General features: G+C 48.1%; 1 protein-coding gene and 1 pseudogene across 1 annotated transcript; one reads left to right on the plus strand and one right to left on the minus strand.

The window, feature by feature from the left end:
* Window positions 1–1,950: 1,950 nt before the first annotated feature.
* Window positions 1,951–20,973, minus strand: LOC136552913 (uncharacterized; annotated as a pseudogene).
* LOC136510875 (uncharacterized) lies at window positions 5,368–9,279 on the plus strand. The gene is made up of 2 exons (XM_066505185.1): window positions 5,368–6,154; window positions 6,223–9,279. Exons 1-2 carry the CDS (start codon window positions 5,368–5,370, stop codon window positions 9,153–9,155), a joined length of 3,720 nt encoding a protein of 1,239 aa, XP_066361282.1. The 3' UTR covers window positions 9,156–9,279.
* Window positions 20,974–21,737: the final 764 nt, after the last annotated feature.

Below are 21,737 nucleotides of genomic sequence, written 5' to 3' on the forward strand. Positions count from 1 at the left end.
TTATAGTGGTAACTTGTTCTATGTGATCGGAGATCCCGTAAAGTAGGATGGTGAAACAAGCTAGTAGTAAATTATAAGGAAAGATCCTTAGTAAGACTTATTTCTGATGCGTATCTTTACTTTCTGTAAGACAGACTGGCTTTTGCCTTAATGTGTTCCGAGTGGCTTGTCAAAGCAAATATGTTGTCCTACAGAACATCTTTTGAGGAACACACCTATATGAGTCAGACTGCTGGTCATAGTTTATAAGATTTGGGTGATTTCTAAATACTCATGAAAGGCACTGAAGTATGACTTATATGCTTTAAATAGAGGGGATGTCTTTTGCTGCCCAGTATCAGCTAAGGACTTTAGTGACATTCACCTCACACAAAACTGTCAATTTAAGGCTTAGTCCATTGTTTAGTTGTGACTGAGTAAAACTATTGTTCTAGATGGATGTTCAACTTAACAGTCTCCATCGAAACACTGGTATATAAAAGAAATGTGGTTCTAAGACTACTTTGTTACAAACCCTAGAGTTTGGTGGGGATTGTTGGATATAATATGGGCTTGGCTCATATAATATTTAATAATTAAATAAAACTCTATGGTGCGTAACATTAGGTGTTGTATGGTTTAATACCATACGGGATTTTGACTGAACGCTGAATCAGCTTATATGGTTGGAAATTATTCATCTAAATTGAGAAGCTGAGAAAAAGATAAAGGCGTGCCACACGCGTGTCGCCGCCGCCGGCCGGGCTGGGCCGTGGGCGTGGGCCGAGGCAGGCGGGCGGCGAGCAAGCGGGCGGGCGTGGCCAGCCTTTTGCCACTTAAATCCACATTATCACGTGGGTTTCGCTCCTTGATGGTGGAGGCAAACTGACTGCGTCAGTTATCGTCCCTTCCGCTTCCGTTTCCCGTCTCCTGGGATTTTTCGCTGCCTTCGTCTTCTCTTTTCCGTCAGCAGCTATATATCCTGTCTTCCTTCAGTCCAGACTCAATCCCCCGTAACCACTCCTGAGAGAATCATAGGTCAGCAGCCTTCTGACTTCCCCGTCCCGTACCTCTGCGCGCACGAAGGAGCGATTAGGTTTTTGGGGAGCGATCCGTGACTGCTCGTCCATCTTCTTCTTGTAGATCGCTCTTGGATCCGTCCTCTCCCTGGAACGTCAAGACGTCTTCTTCCTGGTGATCCGTTCATGGGACTGCACTGCGAACGTCTTCCTGCATCGACTGTGGTCCGCGACTTCGAGCAACGCACTATGTCTAGTGCGAATGGAGCCTCCGATGCCCTCGGCATGGGGCCCTCCGCTGGGTACAGTCTAATCTCTATGATTACTGTATTTTGTATTCTTACTGTATCAATCAGTATGTCATCTATGTATGCTGTAGCGTTCATAAGAAATATACACATGCACATATATACTGTCACAAACCTGCTGATGTTATATTTCTGGATTAAACTAATAATGAAAATGCCTAAATTTCTAACAACCACGTGATATCATGCACTTCGGTCGTCATGTCCAATGATCACCAGGCTGTAGCGGCCTAATGATGATCCAAAGGTTGGGTGAGAGGTTAGAGACCGTTGCACAGCCGCTGCAAGTACTAGATGGCATTGCTTCTTCTGCCCTTGCTTGCTGAGCTAGCCATCGCCTCTCCTTTCAGTCCTTTTCTGAGAACGTTAGTGTGTTGAACCGAAACAACAAACATTGTTTCGGCAGAGCCGCGACATCATGCGATACAACGGCCTCGCAGCTGGCTATGGTTCTGTTAGAATGTTACAATTCATAACATGTTTTTTATTCCGACTGTTACGAGTGGAGCTAGCGACGTGTTTGGTTATATTATTGATGATGTCATTACTTGGGAATTTAGATCATCTATTCGACCAAGAATCCATTTACACAAATAGGGCTCCAAAACACTAGTTGCTGTGAATAGTGATGATGGGCAGGTCCAGTCGAAACATGAGATCTAGTCGAACATACGTCTAAGTTCATACATTCAATGGCCTTAGTAACTGACACTAAATTGCAAAACGTCCCCTATCAAAACTGATGCCCGTTTCTTGTGCACCAGACCATGATTTACATGATCAAATCGGGGACAAGTAACTACAATGAATAACCTCACCCTATATACATGGTTCTTCTTTTCACTATATGCAACTACCAAGTCACTACACATTAGTGTTACATAGCAAAACAAGATCTGAAGCAGAAACCCAACTATATTCATCATTTCTTTTCCTTCTGCGCCATATGTACCTCATCCCACTTAGAAGACCGAGTTGCATCTATTTCCTATAACCGGGCAGTCAGTATTCTTCTTACATTGCAGACGAGCCTGGATACTTTTCAGAACAGTTCTAATTAGTGCTGTGACTTTGGCAAAATCAACACATCCTTCGCACTCCACGCGATGTGACTCATTTTTATCTTCCCAATTGCCTGTGCATTGGAAATGACATGTAAAGGTAGCACCAGGAAGCAGACACCAAAACCAAAGCAAGGAGTATCACTGTGTTTGATCTCCAGCTGGAACAATGCCTTTATGTCCGTTCATTTTCGAAACTGTACAGTCGAGAATCTGATAGAACGGAGAACATCTGCGTCTCCACAAAGAGCTGCACCATGTTAAGAATAATGAGAATGCAGGCAAAATGGAAAAAGCACAGCAGCAACAAAAAAAGGAAGAAAGAAAGCTGATTCCATTGGAAGCATGCATGGTGTGACAGCATCATAGGAGTTCCATCAAGAAAAACCCTATTACTGAGGATCTGCTTATTTGTTCATACTTTGTGCCTTGCCCAGACACAAAGGCCTGAAGTCTGCTAGTTCCATCAACTATATGTGGTTTTCTTACTGAAAATAAACACAGACTGCTGTGTAAAACAATAAGTACCTTTATAAATGGTCGATCATTTGAGGGGAACGAATCAATGAAACTGTCTTTCAGAAGCAAAGAAACCTGATCATTCAGGGCCAACATTACTCGATGGATTTTATGCTGTTTAAGAGAACTAACAAACAACATAATTATTAAGGGTAGAGAACAATGTTCGTATTGCTAACCCTGTCATTGTTTGACTGTACATTTGTAATGGTATGAAAGCGCAAGTCAGAGCAAAGTGATTCCAAGTAGGTTCTCATTACATTTAAGAACTTCCAAGCTACGTCAGCCTGCAATAATATCCATATGCAATGTTTATCATTCAATATAAGTTTAAATGATCAAGTGCAGAGATAATTTTCTTCTAGAGAAAAAAAATGAATGGTAGAAACTAGAAAGTAAAATGATGAATCTACAGTGGTAAAAAATTAGTACCTGAACTTCATTGCATTTATAGATGGGATGTCTCTTAGCCAAAGAATTCTCACAAGATAGTCTGGCATGAAGTGGACCGAGATTAGAAACGAGCTCCTTGTAACGTGGAAGTTGAGGCAATGAACATGCCTTGACCTGCGTATTTTTTATACAAGGCTAACATTTAGCTTGCACCATAGTGCATGATTGTATTTCCTCATAAATGATGTCCCAATAAATATCACAAGGAAGATATCATCTAGCAAGGTGCAATAGATTCAAGATTGGCTGACGTAAAAGAGCATTAGTGGGTAAAATGCGTCTCTACAACTCCTGATCACATTCACTCTTTTTTTTTGGGGGTGTGTGTGTGTGTGGGGGGGGGGGGGGGGGGGGGGGGTGGAGAGACAATAAAAAAACTTAGAGCAAAAAGATAAGGATTATGGTTTTACAAAAAAAAAAGGTTTACATATTCCTTTTCCTTCCCAATATGTTTTTTTTCACTATGAGGAAATAGCATGTAATGTATACTTGCCTGATCTTTCTGGACATTGACCCTGACAAGACTAGATCCTTTCATCTTGATATCAGGGGGTTTATGTTGTACACCAGCCTATAAAAGAAATTGGATTACTGTTTACACTTCAGCTATTACCGAGAGTTAATAATAAATTCAAATTGCTAACATTTAGCAACTATGGTCACTGTAAATTAACTCAATAATAGCAACCAAATAAATGAGCTTCAAGAGCCAAACAAGCTTACAATGAAAGGTACAGGGGCATCAAGAAAATCAATCAATTTCATCGGAAGAACCTGCAGAGCAATAGACATCCAAATGAGCTAATTTGATTGCCATGTGAGCTTTTGCATACAGTAAACCTAAAGCAAAACATGTTTCTTTGACAAAACTTTTTGTGAGAAATTGCGTTATGATATATGTTATCATAATGGATGTATCCAGTGCTGAAAGCTCCCACACAAGGTGGGCTCAGCTGAAGGGAATTGTCAGAATGTCTTACTCTTGCTTATTTTTGCATGGAGGCTGATTTGAACCCAGGACCTCCAGGACACTAGCACACAAGTGGAGAGACTTTTAACACTATTCCAGGCCCGTCCTTTCAGAGCAAATAAAGAAAACACCTACTGGCTACTGAGCAACTGTAGAAAGCCCCTTGTTCATGGCAGCTGTCTATTCTAATTTCTAAAAAAGATTGAGCCACAAATTAAAAAAAAAAACTCGACTTGCGGGGAGTAAGACAGCCCTCAGGCATTGCATTAAGAAAAGACCTTCTCACGCAGGTTGAGAAAACCCCCGAACTCTTGCCCCACCCATACACAACGGCACCATAGCCCATATGAGAACGACAACGACCAGGGCTGGGCCTTAGACATGTGCTTTGGCGTGGGACAGACAAGCAACGGCAGAGCCACGTGGGGGCCATAGTGGGCCATTGCCCCCCCTGCCTCTGTAAATTGTTTGAAGCCCATATGCTATTCACAGCCCAATAGCCCATAATCTCTAGCCCCAGCGCTGGTTTCCACAACTCCCCGTCCGCAAGCCACTGGTCTTCCCTGTCCTCTGCGTCGTCTCTCCAACTCCGAGAGTCCGGGTTGCAGCACCAGCACCCACCAGCAGTACTCCAGTCGTTGGCCTGTTGCTTATGTCCGTTCTTGTTGATTCTTCCATTTTTTGCTTCCAAATTCTTTTTTTTAAACTTGCTTCCAAATTATTAGACAGGTCTATGAGTGATTAGCTATAATTAGCACATGCTATGTATACTTGATTGTATTCCTTGTATACCCAGCCATATTGGCTCTATATATGAAGGTCGCCGCCCCATATTGGGTGTGAGGTGTGTCTCTACATGGTATCAGCCTATCAGATCCTAATTTCCCGACCTCCCCCCTCCCCACGCGACCCCTTTTGTTCGCGCTACAGCCCCCACGCGCGCGACTCCCTCGCGCTCGTCCACCCTCACCGGCTGTCTCTCCTCTTCCATGGCCACATCGGCCTCCTCCTCCTCGGCCACCAGTGCCGGCACCTTGCCCGCGACAGGCACTCCCACCATGCCTGCCATGAGCGCTGGCGCTGCTGCACCAATCGTGGCTCACCACTACGCCACAGTCAATGTCAAGTCCCACATCCTAATTACGCTGGACCTTCAATCCAACTACTCCAAGTGGGCGTTCTTCTTCAAGTCGTTGTGCGGCAAGTTCGGCCTTCGCTCGCACATGGACGGCTCTGCTCCCCCTCGACCTGATGATCCTCAGTGGGATGCCGCGGAGTGCTGCGTCCGGGGCGGGATCTTCGACTCCGTCGACGACTCCGTCCTCGACCTCGCCATGGATGGCGCCGATCCAACCGCCCGTGACCTGTGGGTGGCCATTGAGGGGATCTTCCGCGCCAACCGGGAGCCGCGCGCCATCTTCCTCCTCAACGAATTTCACTCCATGGTGCAAGCAGACAGCAACATCTCGGCGTACTGTCAGCGACTGAAGATCAAGGCCGCCGCTCTTCGCGACGTCGGCCATCCTGTCGCGGACTCGCAGCTCATCCTCGCCCTTCTGCGTGGCCTCAATCCTCGCTTCTCCAACACCGCCGACGACATCGCCAACTCCGCTGTACTTCCCACATTCGCCAGAGCCCATGACATGCTGGCACTAAAGGAGCTCCGTCTCGCCAACGATGAAAAGACGGTCGCTAGCACCGCCCTCCTCGCCACAGCCGGGTCTGGCTGCACTAGCCCGGGCGGGTGCCGTGCTCTCGCTGCCACAACCACCTCTAGAGGTGCACACAACCCCCACGTGCACGGCTACGGCGGCAACAAGGGCGGCGGCGGTGGCAACAGCAAGGGCAAGGGCCGGCGTGGCTGGAACAGCGGCCCTGCGCAGCAGCGCGGCGGCGTTGCAAACACGTCCCAGCTGGCTGGCCACAATGGCCAACACCGACCCATGGGCCCCTGGATTTGCTACAATCCATGGGCGCCACAGGGCCCTCCTTCAGCTCAGCAGGGAGGCTGGCGTCCAGGCGTGGTTGGCGCCCCTCCTTCTCAGGCTCACACGGCCTTTGCGCCCACGCAGCCCCCGACGACATTTGCGCCACTCCACGTCTCCCAACAGGCTCCCATGTGGAACCAGGATGGTCTTGTTGCTGCACTCAATCAGATGCATCTCCAGGGCCAGCATCCCTGGATCCTGGAGTCCGGCGCCTCCTCCCACATGAGCTCCTCGGATGGTATACTCCTTTCTCGCCATCCTCCTCACTCTTCCATTACCGTTGGCAATGGTCAAACTCTTCCTCGGGCGGCCAGCAGCAGGGGGGCCTTGACCCGGGCCTTGGTGCTGCCCTCGCGAGCGCCCAGGCGGGGCCCAAATTCTACAAATTGGAGTTTCCTACGTACGACGGCTCGGCAGACCCCCTGAATTGGTTGAACCAGTGCGAGCAGTTCTTCCGCGGTCAGCAGACGCTAGCATCCGCGCGCACATGGCTCGCGTCCTACCATCTTCGGGGTGCTGCCCAGACATGGTACTACGCCCTGGAGCAGGACGAGGGTATGCCCCCTTGGGAGCGCTTCCGCGAGTTATGCTCGCTCCGCTTCGGGCCTCCTGTTATGGGCACACGGTTGGCGGAGCTTGCCCGCCTTCCTTTTGGTTCTTCCGTGCAGGATTACTCGGAGCGCTACAATGCCATCCTGTGCCACGCCCGCAACCTCTCCGCTCGCCAAAAGGTGGAGTTGTACGTTGGCGGGCTGCCGGACCAGCTCCACAAACAGGTTCAGCTCCGCGCACCGCCCGACCTCCAAACCGCCATGTACTTGGCACGGACGTTCGAGGATTGCGTATCTCCACCTGCCCCGCAGCCTCGTGGCGCCCGGCCGCCCCTGCGGTCAACCTGGACTCCGCAGCAGCGGACGCCGAGCGCGGGTCCTCCACCTGCGGCCGCCGCTCCTACACCGACCCCGGCGGCGCCCACTTTTCGTCGGCTCTCTCCGGCCGAACAGCAGGAGCGCCGTCGCCAGGGGCTGTGCTTCAACTGTGACGAGCCTTACGTACGCGGGCACGTGTGCAAGCGCCTCTTCTACCTGGAGGTCGACGACTACATCGTGGAGACTCCCGTGGAGGCAACCGAGGACATCCCTTCCAGCGAGTTAGCCGGCCCGGAGATGGCTGCCGCTAACGCCCTTGTGGTCTCCCTCCAGGCTGTTGCAGGTATTCGGGCCGCCAACTCCATGCTGCTGCCCGTCGTCATCAAGGGCGAACGCTTCCTGGCCCTCCTCGACACGGGCTCCACCCATAACTTCGTGTCGGGGGAGACCATGCGCTGCCTGGGGCTCGTTCCTGCGGGCGGGGAGCGCCTGCGGATCACGGTGGCCAATTGCGACCGCATGCCTTGTGAGGGCATCGCGCGCAACGTGCCCATTCGCATCTACGACGAGGACTTCGCCATCACGTGTGTCGGCCTCAACTTGGGCGGATTTGACTTCATCATCGGCTTCGATTTCATCCGCACCTTGGGCCCCATACTATGGGACTGCGAGGCCCTCACCCTGTCGTTTTGGCGCGACGGCCGCCGCGTCACCTGGCAGGGAGTGGCCGGGGCGGTTGCACCCTCTCCAGCCCCCTCGGCACAGCTGCTGGCCGCGGCTGCCTCCGACCCACGGCAGCCGCTGCTGGACGTCCTCCTCCAGCAGCACGCCGTCGTCTTCACTGAACCCACGGGCCTTCCGCCGGCGCGAGCATACGACCACCGCATCCACTTGCTACCGGGCACCGCGCCGGTGGCGGTGCGCCCTTACCGCTATCCCCAGCTCCAGAAGGACGAGCTGGAGCGGCAGTGCGCGGCCATGCTCACCCAAGGGATCATCAGGCCGACCACTTCGCCCTTCTCGGCGCCCGTCTTGCGGGTGCGCAAGGCGGACCAGTCGTGGCGCTTCTGCATTGACTACCGCGCCCTCAACGCCAAGACGTCCAAGGACAAGTTCCCGATTCCGGTGGTCGATGAGCTCCTCGATGAGCTCCATGGAGCTCGCTTTTTCACAAAGCTGGACCTACGCTCGGGGTATCATCAGGTGCGGATGCATCCCGACGACATCGCCAAGACGGCGTTCCGCACTCACCACGGCCACTTCGAGTTTCTGGTGATGCCTTTCGGGCTTTCTAATGCCCCGGCCACCTTCCAGGCCCTGATGAACGATGTGCTTCGCGACTACCTCCGGAGGTTTGTGCTCGTTTTCTTCGATGATATCCTCATCTACAGCTCGTCGTGGTCCGAGCATCTGCAGCACATCAACATCGTCCTCAGCGCCCTGCGGGCGCACCATCTCCACTTGAAGCGCTCCAAGTCCTCGTTTGGGGCGCCATCCGTGACCTATCTGGGCCATGTCATCGCCGAGGGCGGTGTCGCCATGGACGCCGACAAGGTCGACGCGGTGGCGGCATGGCCTCTAGCTCGCTCGGCCCGGGGCCTTCGCGGCTTCTTGGGCTTGGCGGGATACTACAGGAAGTTCATCCGCGACTTCGGCATCATCGCGGCCCCGCTCACGCGTCTCTTGCGGCGAGACGCGTTCGTGTGGGACGACGACGGCTTTCGAGGCGCTCAAGCGCGCCTTGACGACGGGGCCCGTGCTTCAGATGCCGGATTTCGACGCTACTTTCGTGGTCGGCTGCGATGCATCGGGCGCGGGGTTCGGCGCCGTCCTCCACCAGGGCGCGGGACCCCTCGCCTACTTCAGCAGGCCATTTGCAGCTCGCCACCTCAAGCTCGCCGCCTACGAACGCGAGCTCATCGGCTTGGTGCAAGCTGTGCGCCACTGGTGCCCGTATTTGTGGGGGCGCCCCTTCCTGGTTCGCACTGACCACTACAGTCTCAAATTTTTGCTTAATCAGCGTTTGTCTACCGTCCCACAGCACCAATGGATCAGCAAACTTTTCGGCTTCGACTTCACCGTGGAGTACCGCCCGGGCCGCCTCAACACCGTGGCGGACGCTCTGTCACGCCGCGACAGTGAGGCGGTGGCGCCTGTACCTTCGCCGGACGCACTCGGGGCAGCGGTGGCTGTGTCCAGGCCTTCGTTTGACCTCGACGCCATCAGGCGCGCTACAGCCGCGGCGCCAGATGGCCAGCGGCTGCTGCAGCAGCTCCAGGCCGGGGAGCTCGCGGAGCCGTGGCGCCTGGACAGCGGCCTCCTCCTCCACGGGTCTCGCATCTTCGTGCCGGATCACGGGGACCTCCGCCACCAGGTCCTCCTGCTGGCTCATGCCGCCGGCCATGAGGGGACCCAGAAGACGCTGCACCGCCTCCGTGCCGAGTTCTACATTCCGTGGGACAGGGCACTGGTGCGAGACTTGGTGCGTTCCTGCACCACGTGCCAGCGCAACAAGACGGAGGCGTTGCAGCTAGCGGGACTCCTGCAGCCCCTCGACGTGCCCTCCCAAGTTTGGGCGGACATCTCGATCGACTTCATCGAGGGGCTGCCCAAAGTCGCCGGCAAGTCGGTTATCCTCACCGTCGTCGACCGTTTCTCGAAGTACGCGCACTTCATCGCGCTCGGGCATCCCTACACGACAGCGTCGGTCGCCCGTGCTTTCTTCGACGGCATTGTACTGCTCCACGGGTTTCCGCTCTCCATCGTCAGTGACCGGGACCCCGTGTTCACCGGCCACGTGTGGCGGGACCTTTTCCAGATGGCGGGCGTCAAGCTTCGCATGAGCACCGCCTTCCACCCTCAGACGGACGGCCAGTCGGAGGTGGTCAACAAGGTGATTGCCATGTATTTGCGCTGTGTTACAGGTGACCGGCCTCGGGCATGGGTGGACTGGCTGTCGTGGGCGGAGTATTGCTACAATACTTCTTTCCATACCGCCCTCCGCGCCACGCCTTTCGAGGTCGTCTACGATCGACCACCGCCGCCCATATTGCCGTACCAGCCGGGAACGGCTCGTACCGAGGCCGCCGACGCCATACTCCGCAGCCGCGATGAGATGCTCGCTGAGGTCCGTCAGCGGCTCCTTCAAGCCCAGCAGCTCTCCAAACGCTACTACGACGCCAACCACAGGGATGTGGAGTTCGAGGTGGGCTCGTGGGTCTGGCTGCGTCTCCTTCACCGCACCACGCAGCAGTCCCTCGACCCTCACTCCAAGCGCAAGTTGGGGCCGCACTGGGCGGGAACCGTTTCGCGTGCTTGAGCGCATCGGTCGCGTCGCCTACCGCCTCCAGCTGCCCGATGACGCCCGCATCCACGATGTTTTCCATGTGGGCCTCCTGAAGCAGCACCGCGGCGATCCCCCCACTGCCGCCGGCGTCCTGCCACCGGCTTTGGACGGCCGGGTCCTGCCAGGTCCGGAACGCGCCCTGCGCGCTCAGCAGCGCCGGGGTGTTTGGAAGATTTTGATCAAGTGGCGCGGTCTGTCAGCAGATGATGCAACGTGGGAGTCACTAGAGGAGTTCCGCGCCGAGCACCCCGATTTCCAGCTCGAGGACGAGCTGTTTTTACAGGCGGGGAGAGATGTTATGACCGGCATCCCCTACAGCCGTCGCAGCCCAGCTAAGGGCTAGAAGGGAAGCCGGCCATCAAAGGGCTATGGCCCATATAATTGTCGCAATTATAGTATTGCTAGAGGGTTATTTTATAATTATCGCTATTAGAGAGACATATAAATATTTGTTAGACTCTATTTGGGAGATTAAGCAGAAACATACTATTGTTTCCGGCTTCCTCAGGGAGCCGGGAGAAACCCTAGCCGAGTGAAACCCTAGTCGGGTGAAACCCTAGCCGCCTCCTCTTCCTCTCTCTCGGCAGTTGCAGCCACGGCGTCCTCGCGCCGTCCTCGCCCACGTCCAGCCATCTCGCATCCGTACAACTTGCGTAGCCGCTCCGGTAGGGATCCTAGCCCTATCAAATAATTTGTTGCCTGTTGAGATCTTTTCTGATGCTTTTTTGAGATAATTTTAAATCTTTGCTGTTTAATTTGTCCTAAGCTCCAAATTGTACAGAACGTATGTCCTATGTATCTTGTGAACTATGACCTAATTATAAGCACTAAACTAATTTCTCCATGACCTATGTACATATGGCTTTAATTGGCAAATTGCCCCCTCCCCCCCCCCCCCCTATATTGGTTCAGGCTCTGCCACTGCAGATGATTTTTTTAACCCTAGCCTGAAATTCGCTCCCATGGGGAGTCGAACCCAAGACAGGAGTGCTACTCAAGCCATCTAACCAACTCAACTAGAGGCCCTTTCGCAAGAGCCACAACTTTATAGAGATCTAAAGATAAAAATAAATAAATAGACAACTCTAAAGATTAGATGAAGGGCAACATCATACTCATTGGTTTATACAATTATTCAGTCACACGACAGACAATCTTATGCCTATGGCAAATCATATGATTTTATAAATGTGAGCAGTGTATAACATGGTAAATGCAAGACCAAGAAGATCAAAGGTCAAGTTCTTATGATCCAATACCGAAACAAATGAAATTACAAATATCGTATTAAAAAAATGGATACAGGATAGAAACCGAGGAAATGAGCTTGGGTCGAATTTGGGTGCTTGTTTGTTCTTTATATATAAAGTCACCTATATCCTCCCAAGTTGATCTGTTTTAAGATAGAAACTTAAATCTTACAGGACTTACCGGAAGCAACAGACTTTGCCACTGGAACGGCCTTATCATCGGTATAACTGACAAAACAATTGCTGACAGGACACCCTGCACTTACGCATTTGAGAGAAGCACTCGAATTAGTGGGAACAAGGATGGCATGAAACTAAATCACACTGTTGCAATGCTCAAATAAAAACCATACCAGATTTGGGCATATTACCACAATTTGTTTCTCCAGCAGAACTCCAGCAAATAATCCTAGCACCTACAGGAGAAAATAATAACTTTATGCAAAAATGAACAGCCAAGATAGCAATTACCATTTATATTATGCCCCATGATACCAAATGTATGATCTTAAAATGGGTTAGCAATGATCGAACTGAACAAACAGAATTGCATGGATGTGACCTATATTTAGTGTGGTCTTAATTACCTATATTTTACATAGCAAAAAAGTAGTGTTTTGTACCAAGGAATGTTATGTGGTGGGCTTTGGACAAACATAAAGTCCCAACGAAGTACGTCAGACTCATTAAGGACATGTACAACAATGTTGTGACTAGAGTTCGAACAAGTGATAGAGATACGGATGACTTACCGATTAGGATAGGACTACATCAAGGATCAGCTTTGAGCCCTTATTTGTTTGCCTTAGTGATGGATGATGTCACAAGGGACATACAAGGGGACATCCCTTGGTGTATGCTTTTCACGGACGATGTAGTGCTAGTTGATGAAAGCCGGACAGGAGTGAATCAGAAACTGGAGTTATGGCGGGAGACTTTGGAGTCTAAAGGTTTTAGACTCAGTAGAACTAAAACTGAGTATATGAGATGTGACTTCGGGACTACTACTCGGGAGGAAGGTATTAGTTTGGAAGGTCAAGTAGCTAAGTTGCACGGATACGGATACGCGTATCGGTATCGGAAGGATACGGATACGCGGATACGGCAATTTTCTAAGAAACCCGATACGCGGATACGTTTTACTGTTTTTTAATAAATATAGATAATAGCGCATATTAAAATTGCGAAAGAGTGAAAGTAGTAAATTACCTTGCAATAGCAATTACCAGCCAAAGCAAAGACCGGAACTCCGGAAGCATGTCCATTCTTCAATTGTCCATTCTCGAGTTCTCCAAGACTCCAAGTCTAGAATTTGCACAGAAAAACCAAGTAACCAACTATCAATCAATTTATTACTAAAACTTGACTACTTGAGTATTCAGTAATCACTAATCAGTAGTAGTTCAGTACATCACCTTGCAGTTCATGCAGCCGCAGCCCAGCAAGTTCCTATTGTCTGAACTCTGAACTCTGAAATTGATGCAGCAGCCAGCAAGTTCATGCAGCAGCAGCCAGCATGTTCCAAAATTGATAAGTGATAACAATAAAACATTGCAATTAATAACTTAAGACTAACCTCATCAATACGAACTGCATACAGCCATACACTAGCAATTTCACTAACAGGAGTAGTAACATAGTACAGACTAATACTGCATACAAGCAAAGCAAAGCAACAAGAACTGCACTTCATCAATACGAACTGCACTTCATCAATACTAGAGACAACACAGACATGGTTCAGAGGCAGTAACCAAACATGTCCAGCAGATCAAATTTTGATTAAATGTATCTGTCTGCGTGTGCATCCTATATAAATTGGATCAGCTGGACAAGAAATGAAAAACAGGAAGCAAACACATCACCAGCATTAAAAAATACCAAGATAAATGAACCAAGTTTTGCTGTTCAAGGCATCCACGGACAGAAACCACCCGGTACAATGTGACGCACACCGGCTTGACAGACCAACAACTTCAGTGTCTGGAGTCTACAGGAGAGGTCAGGAACGGGGGCAGGCTTACCTCAACACTTTGCAAGGGGAGCTCGCCGGAGGGATTGGAGACTTGGAGAGGCCTCGTCGCCGGCACTACCTCGCAGACCTGCAGAGAGAGAGAGGAAGAAGAGGTGAGGACGGACTGATGGAGACTGGGGGTGCGCTGCAGGCCTGCAGAAGCAAGGGGAGGGGAGAAGCAGTGCTGTACTGCTGTGGACGGCGCAGACCCGGGCGACCGGATCCACGAATCGCGCAGACCCAGGCCTGCAGAAGCAAGGGGAGGGGAGGAGGCGATGCGCCTAGACTCACCCGGAACGGAGGTAGCGCCGGAGAGGAACGATTTTCGCCGGAGGAAGCGGTGAGGCTGGTGGCGCCTGGAGGCGGAGGCGGAGACGGAGGCTCGTCGCCGGTGGCTGGCGGCCGGCGAGCGGGATTGCGGCGCGACGCGCGGGCGCAGCCGTGAGGTTGTCTCCGTGCGGGACTGCGACTGCGACTGCGGGCGTGCGACTCCGGGCGTGCGGTGAGGTTGTCTCCGTGGGCTTCTACTGGGCTGGGCCGTATCGGGACGCACGATACGTGTCCGGTGGAGTATCCGATTTCAGCGAAAATAATACAAAATCGGATACTCGGAGGATACGTATCCTAGGCGTATCGGACACGTATCCGTATCCGATACGTATCGGATACGCGATACGTGGCTTCAGTGAAGTATCCGTGTAATATAGTCAAGTAGTGCCTAGGAAGGATACCTTTCGATATTTAGGATCAATGCTACAGAGAGACGAGAATATTGATGAAGATGTTAGCCATAGAATCAAAACAGGGTGGATGAAGTGGCGGCAAGCATCTAGTGTCCTATGTGACAAAAGGGTACCACAGAAGCTAAAAGGCAAGTTTTATAGGACGACGATTAGACTTGCTATGTCGTATGGTGCAGAATGTTGGCCTACGAAAAGACAATATGTTCAACAGATAAGTGTCGCGGTAATGCGTATGTTGCGTTGGATTTGCGGTCATACAAGAAGGGATCGAGTTCGGAACGATGATATACGTGATAGATTAGGGGTAGCACCAATTGAAGAAAAGCTTGTCCAACACCAGTTGAGATGGTTTGGACATGTCCAACAGAGACCTCCAGAGGCACCGGTGCGTAGTGGAATCCTAAGCCAGGATAGTAACGTGAAGAGAGGTAGAGGAAGACCGAAGTTGACGTGGGTAGAGGCAATAAAAGGAGACCTGAAAGGATGGAATACACCCAAAGACTTAGCCTTAGATAGGAGTGCTTGGAAGACAGCTATTCACGTGCCTGAACCTTGATTGCTTCTGCTGGGTTTCAACTCTAGCCTACCCCAACTTGTTTGGGACTTAAAGGCTTTGTTGTTGTTGTTGTTGTTGTTGTTGTTTGTGATTCAAAAAGACCAGCTTTCATTTCCCTGTTAAGCCTCTTTGGCTAAGTTTTGTTTCTCACCCTGCTCAGGCTTGTACAGTCTTTTTTGTTTGCTCACCTTTTTCTTTTGTTTGTACAGTTCTTTCTTTGGTTCTAATAAAATTTTATTACAGTGGGGGCCTCCCCTGCTGTATTTACTGTTCAAAAAAATGTTTGGTTGGGTCAAGAACTAATGAGATCTCTCACTTCACTTCTTCCAGTAGATTGAGAAAAATAAGTAATGCTAGAGCATAAAGGTCTTATTTGTGGAATTTCACAAACAGCCAAAAAATAAAGATAGCAGAAAATGTTTCTTGTCAATATTATATCTTGAGAAAAGGTCTTGAATCTTGACTAAGATGATCCTAGTAATTGAAGAGCAAATTTTCTGCCCATATAAATAGTTCTGAGTTCAAGAGCATATTTTAAAACATTCTTTGCAAATGAACTACTACTTAACTCTGAATCCATGTACCACCAAAGAAGTAGTTCTATTTATTAACTATCAAATTTCTTGATCCGACTATTGTTTGAGTATAAGGCTAAGTTTGTAGTTGTTTCTCAATTCAGCACTGAATTAGTTGGCTGCTTCCATTTTGCAGGGTTTATGAACCCTTTTACAGGATTTCTTTTAGTTTTTGTGACCTAATATTTTTTATAATACATAGCAGTAGGGCCCCCATACTGTTTCTATAAACTGAAAAACCGGGAGTATCACAACATACACTTTCCAGAGAGAGAGAACGACAAACTGTAGCCATAGTCCATATCGACAATGCAAGAGCTTCTTCTGCAGCCGCCAAATGTGAATTGATCTACATTCAAGTTTCAAGATTAGGGAAGTGGAAGAATGATACTACAGGCTAGAGTCATGACAGGTCAAGCATCTACCTTATTTGTTTCTGCCTTAATCAAAGCATTGTTCAAAATCGCCTCTCCAAAACCCAACAAGGATAATCCAGGCCGGGAGTATTTCACAGGTTGGAGATGTTCAAGGGGGCGGAATACAAGTTCACCACCACGAGGTGGCAGAGGAAGAGCATGGTAACCACAAACAATCTGTAGAGGTTCATTATTGTGTGCCTAAAAAACCATCATGTCTATGATCAGTAAGAATCAGAGCCATCTGATGGTATTTGTGAAGCATGAATATGTCAGGCAAACCTTAGCCCATCCTATAACTTTTTCATCATCAACAATCACTTCATGCTTCACATTTACTTCATATTCTTCATATGATGCGGCACCTTTGACTGAACTGTCATACAAGATGTGTCACAGTTCACAATGATAAGTATTCCAACATGATCAGTAACAATTTCGGAGAAAGAAAAGATTCAACGACTTCACAATACCAGGAAATCATTATTCAAAGATTCACCTTTCTAAAGATAAAGACTCCACGCTTTGTGCGCGCTTTAATCTTCTTGAGGCAGGAGAATGCATGGACAGAAGATCTGGGGAAGTATTCCCATTGTCATATATGTAACTTGCTCTCCCAAAGCTATCACAACGTGGTTCCAAGTTCCCTGATATACAGTCTTCATAATGCTGGAAACTATGCCTTGCCTCCTTCTCAACTTCTCTTACATAACTAGAATCTGAAATCTCACTAGCAGATATACTCTGGGAAGAATTAGGCTCCCAGCTCCTGAACAAAAATGAAGACATGTCCCTTTCTGATGGAACACCTGATGAAGAAATGAGACCTGATATACTGTTGACAGGTACAGCATACTCTGTCCAGTCAATGTATGGAATTCCATTTGAGGAATCAAAATCACCGTCTACTCCATCTTGTTCTTTCACAGGACGAGGAACTGGCTCAGCCAGAGCAATTTCATTAGCAAACTGCGTTATCCTGTCAAGCCTCTCCTGTGCAATAATGCTGTTCATAGAATAGACACACCACCATATCCTTAGAACTGAATTGATGAAATCTTGGATCAAAATATATAAATATATGTTAGATCTGAAAACGAACCTGTTTAGCATCTCATAGTGTAGCTCAAAAAAAGGTACCTTTGTAAGTAGACAGTAACAACGTGGTGCAGAAACCAAGAAACGACTTGGCTTATAGGAATTAGGGTTTAAGGGTGAAACTGCACCTAGTATACCAGGTGCCTTTTGAACTATTTCCTGAACATGCAAACAAACACCATATAGTGGCGCATTGTCTGATACCTGGTTCATAAACAACAATATTAAAAACATCAAACAAGAGATGTAATAAGACTCACAAACCTGTAGGTAGGAAAATGCAATATCAAAATAATCTAGATACTAACATCCAGGAATTATAAAATGGAAGATTCTTCTTAATGCAATGATATCGCGTATTCAAGAAAAAAATGGAAGACATAGACAAACCTTGAGGGAGAAGATAAAAGACAAATCATCTCGAGACAGATGTTCCTATGTAAAAAATAGTTATACAAGTTAGCAGGTCGAATACTTCAAAAGAATGGACATTGGTAGCTGCCACTGCCAGTATTTCTGGAAATTTAAATGCTCAAGCTGGAATTCCATGTGAAATAGGCAGCAGAAGTATAGTCATTCAGCGATAAAATATTGATATGCTAGTTCTCCACATGAGCATTAGACTCCGAAGGAAGCTCCAGCTGTTAGATTATTCTTTGACCAGCAAGTATTATTTTCCTTTACGTTTTTTTTTTCCAAACGAATACTGTTAGTATATTTTTGTTTACAGGAGAAAGAAAAGGCAATAGTTAGTTGGAGTCACTAAATATGTCATTAGTCACTAGTTCACCACAAGCCTAAACTTGTTATCTGAACGGATAATACTTATGTGCTGACATGGATAACCACAACCATGCATGGTGATTTGAAATTTACCAATTGAAGCTTTCACAATGCAGTAGTTGTCCGCTTCAGCATGTAGGTAGAGTTTTTGTAGGATACTTTGTATGCGTAGCATTGCTTTATCTAAAAAACTGGTTTATTAAATACCACTGGTAGCCACGAGCCAGTAAAACAGACAACCACCAATACCAGGAGTCCATGATTGTTTTCTGAATCCTGCTATGATTTCTCACCTGCCCAAATATCACTTCATTCAGGTCACTCATGGATGGAGTCCTCTCTATTAGGCGAGCCTGAAATTTTAAGTTTTTAAAAATATCAATTTTTTTTTGCTGTGGGTCGTATCATAACAGAACAAAAAAGAAAGAAAAGACTAAATTTGGAATAAAAAAATATGGAGTAGCCAATGGAACAGGTTGGTGTGATTGTCCATTTCTAAGGCTACTTAATACACGAATGAAAGCATTCATGCAAAAGCACGAAAGGATATGTCATTCTCAGTTAAATTGTTAGCCTGCGCTGCTCAAGATGAATTTAGATCAGGCTCTAATAATAGTAATTAGTAAACAAGTTCAGATAAGAATAACAAAAATAAAAGGAGTTATCTATGCCAAAGAAAACCAACTCCCATCAATATTATCACGAGGTAAGGAGAGAAAGAAGCCAATCTCTTTATATGGCTCAGTGAACACATATTGTGGCACATAAGAAAGAGGTGTATCCCTATTCATATACCCAAGAAGTTTATGTAACTAACCTTTACACCTTCAGGAAAACAGAATGAGGGTAAATCAGCCTCCCTAACTTCTGCTCTCTTTCCAGGTGGATACTTGAAAAGAATCTGCAAGTTGCTCTTTGATCAGTTTCCATCAGGTAAAAAATTGTAAGAAAGGATAATACATGATTAAGTAAAAATGGTCACTGTCACTACCATCACAAAGATCACTAAGTAAAAAATAATAATGTACAATGTGCCACCAACATTTGGATCCTCTACTTATCAGCCTCTCGGACAGTATGTTCCAAATTGTAAGTCTATGCAACTGTACAAGACAAATGTACTTTAAAAATCATTTATCAAAGCATGCAAATCAGCCTAGGCGGCCAAGTCCCTAGAGTCCAAAATAAGTATACACTTTCCTAACATACCATCATAATAGACAAAATTGATTCAACCCAAGCCCATGAAACTAGGACTATCGGCATTTGAATGTCTAGCTAGGGTTCACCAGATGGAAACTAAACACAGGAGGACTTTAACATGAGATCAGATGAATATACTAAATGTCAAATTTACAGCGAACTGTAACTAAATTTATGGAGAAATTCCGATGTTGCTACGAAATTTGTCCTCAGCGCTTATTTCACAATTTACTTCTAAAAGAAGGCTTAAGCATGAAGAGTCAATAAAAGCACCAAAGTGAGCCTTTTGTGCTCAAACTGCTGACAGTACAGGCTCTCTATAAGCTTTGCCATACGGCAGAAAGGGAATCAACAATGTAAACTAGAACAACTAAATAACCTGAATTAGTATAACTAAATTTGTTTTCAAGTTCTTACCTGGGGTTCCATAGATGGTATAGGTCCATGATACTGGATTTTTCTAAGATCTACTATCTCTGATCGTGCTACATTAGATTCCCAAGCTTTCTTTTTTGCAAAAGCATCCTCAATTACTCCGACATTTGCATAAGAGTGGAGACCAACCACGAAAAAATGTTCAAAGAGCGATGTTGGTTCCCTATATTGCAAATTATCCTGCAGAAGATGGAATTGGCAAGGGCAACTTGATATTAGATACATATCAAATATTGCAAGAGAAGCTAAATGATGAGCATCAGAAGCTAAAACAGTAGTACCATTTATGCAAACTCTGCCTGCATAATGAATCAGTATGAAACGGCACCAAATAGAAAATCTGACTATATTTCTTTTTGATGTGATTGTGTGAACTTGCCAATTTCAAGGTGAAGCTAAAACTCTCAAGCTATTTGCAACTGATTTATCCCTCACTTTTCAGATATCCATTCACAAATTTTGAGTCGGGTCCCGCTAATGAAAAGTTGCATACAGATGCACAATTACCATAAGAACCGTTGAGAAAACAGGTGCGTTCCATACCTGCGACTTGGAGCGGACTTGATACCACTGCCGTTTCTGATTCGCCATAGCCTCAATGTTCACAGTCGTCCGTAGCAACAGCTCCCTGGGGCTCCTCTCGCCACCTCCTCCGCCTCCAATTGGCCCCCACTTCCAAGCGCGCTGCATCTGCTCACGGAACCGCTGGAAGCTGCCGGTTCGCACATGCCGCGACTGCTGCTTGATCTGCGACAGCGGCGGAGACGACGTCGACGAGGCTGAGCGCGACGGGGACGATGGCGCCGAGTGCATACACGACTCCGTCTCCTCCCTGGACGGCGATCCTGCCCCCGGCGTGGCCATCGAATTCTCGTGCTCCTCCGCGCCTCCCGCGCGCTGCCCCGACGGCGACGCGGCGCTTCCAGTATCCACCCTCCCCGGCTCCTCCCGGGATTCAGAAACCGACGGCGACTCCTCCCCCTCCATCGCCGCACACCCCGACGACGAAGACGACGGCGACTCGTACGTTTCCGCTTCATCCGCGGCCGACGGCCCGTCGCCCTGCGATCTCCACGCTGACGGCGACGAAGCCTCCGCGGCGGCCTCGCCATCGCAGCACGCCACCGGCGACGCGGAGGTGGTGGACGCCTCTTCCACCGCGTCCTCGAACGCCTCCGCCTCTCGCGGTGACCTCACCTCCTCGTCCGCCTGTCCCCGCGGCTCCGGCGCCAGCGACGCCGCGGCGGCGTCGCCGGAGGTGAGTTCCTCCATGCCCGCAACGGCGAACCGTAATTCCGAGGTTCGCTGCAATTTAGCGTCAATCGTCAAGGATGAATAGAAACACCGACGGAACGGAAGGCGAAGAGGAGGCGGCCGAGATCGTTGAGAATAATAAATGGCTAAAAGTGAGCGGAAATTTTAGCGATCGTTTTTTTTTTAAAAAAAAAGGAGTACGGTCAAGAGGGAACTCGGCAAAGGGTGCACGTGGTAGGAAGGTGCAGGCCCCGGGACCACCTGTCAGTTCTATTTTTTTTATGAATAGCGACTGACAGGTTGGTTTGGATCCACAATTGTGCTTTCTGGTGTGTGCGGATGAATTTGCTTGGAAACAAAATACTCCCTTTTGTTGGGCTCGTTTAGAATCTTATTTCTTGCAAAAGTGCGCACATGCATTTTAATCCTGGCATTTAAATTTTTTATTTTTGTGATTGATTGTTTGTATGTGATGTACAAGACCGAGAAGCCTGTTCAGCTCGCTGAAATTTGGCTCCTGCTGCTGATGTTGTTTTGTTGTGAAAGAAAGACATTGTTTCTTCGCTGAAAAGTACTGTTGAAAAACAGAGCGACTCTATTCTGAGAAAATTACGATAGACCCTCTCGAAAAAAGGGCATTTATGTACAATGGTTCAGACAACTATTGTCTATGTCTGTCATAAACAAGATACTCCATTGCATATTTTATCATAAAAAACAAATAAAAGAAATTCTTACGCTAATTTTTCCTATTAATACAAATCCATTAATACAAGTTTTATGCTATAAACTTGTATATAATTTGAATTTGAATAATATCGATCAAAGTTTGTATAAGTTAACTTTTTCATGTTTGAATGAAATATATATTCGCCCTGTTCACTTGGCCTATAAGCCG

This window comes from Miscanthus floridulus, chromosome 1, assembly GCF_019320115.1.
Source record: "Miscanthus floridulus cultivar M001 chromosome 1, ASM1932011v1, whole genome shotgun sequence".
NCBI lineage: Eukaryota > Viridiplantae > Streptophyta > Magnoliopsida > Poales > Poaceae > Miscanthus > Miscanthus floridulus.

What these genes read in the sequence shown, in the direction of transcription:
- LOC136510875 (XM_066505185.1), top strand. Translation starts at nt 5,368, where the DNA reads ATGCCTGCCATGAGCGCTGGCGCTGCTGCACCAATCGTGGCTCACCAC. An exon ending in CGGCGGTGGCAACAGCAAGG is followed by an intron (nt 6,155 to 6,222) that starts GCAAGGGCCGGC and finishes AACACGTCCCAG; the next exon opens with CTGGCTGGCCACAATGGCCA.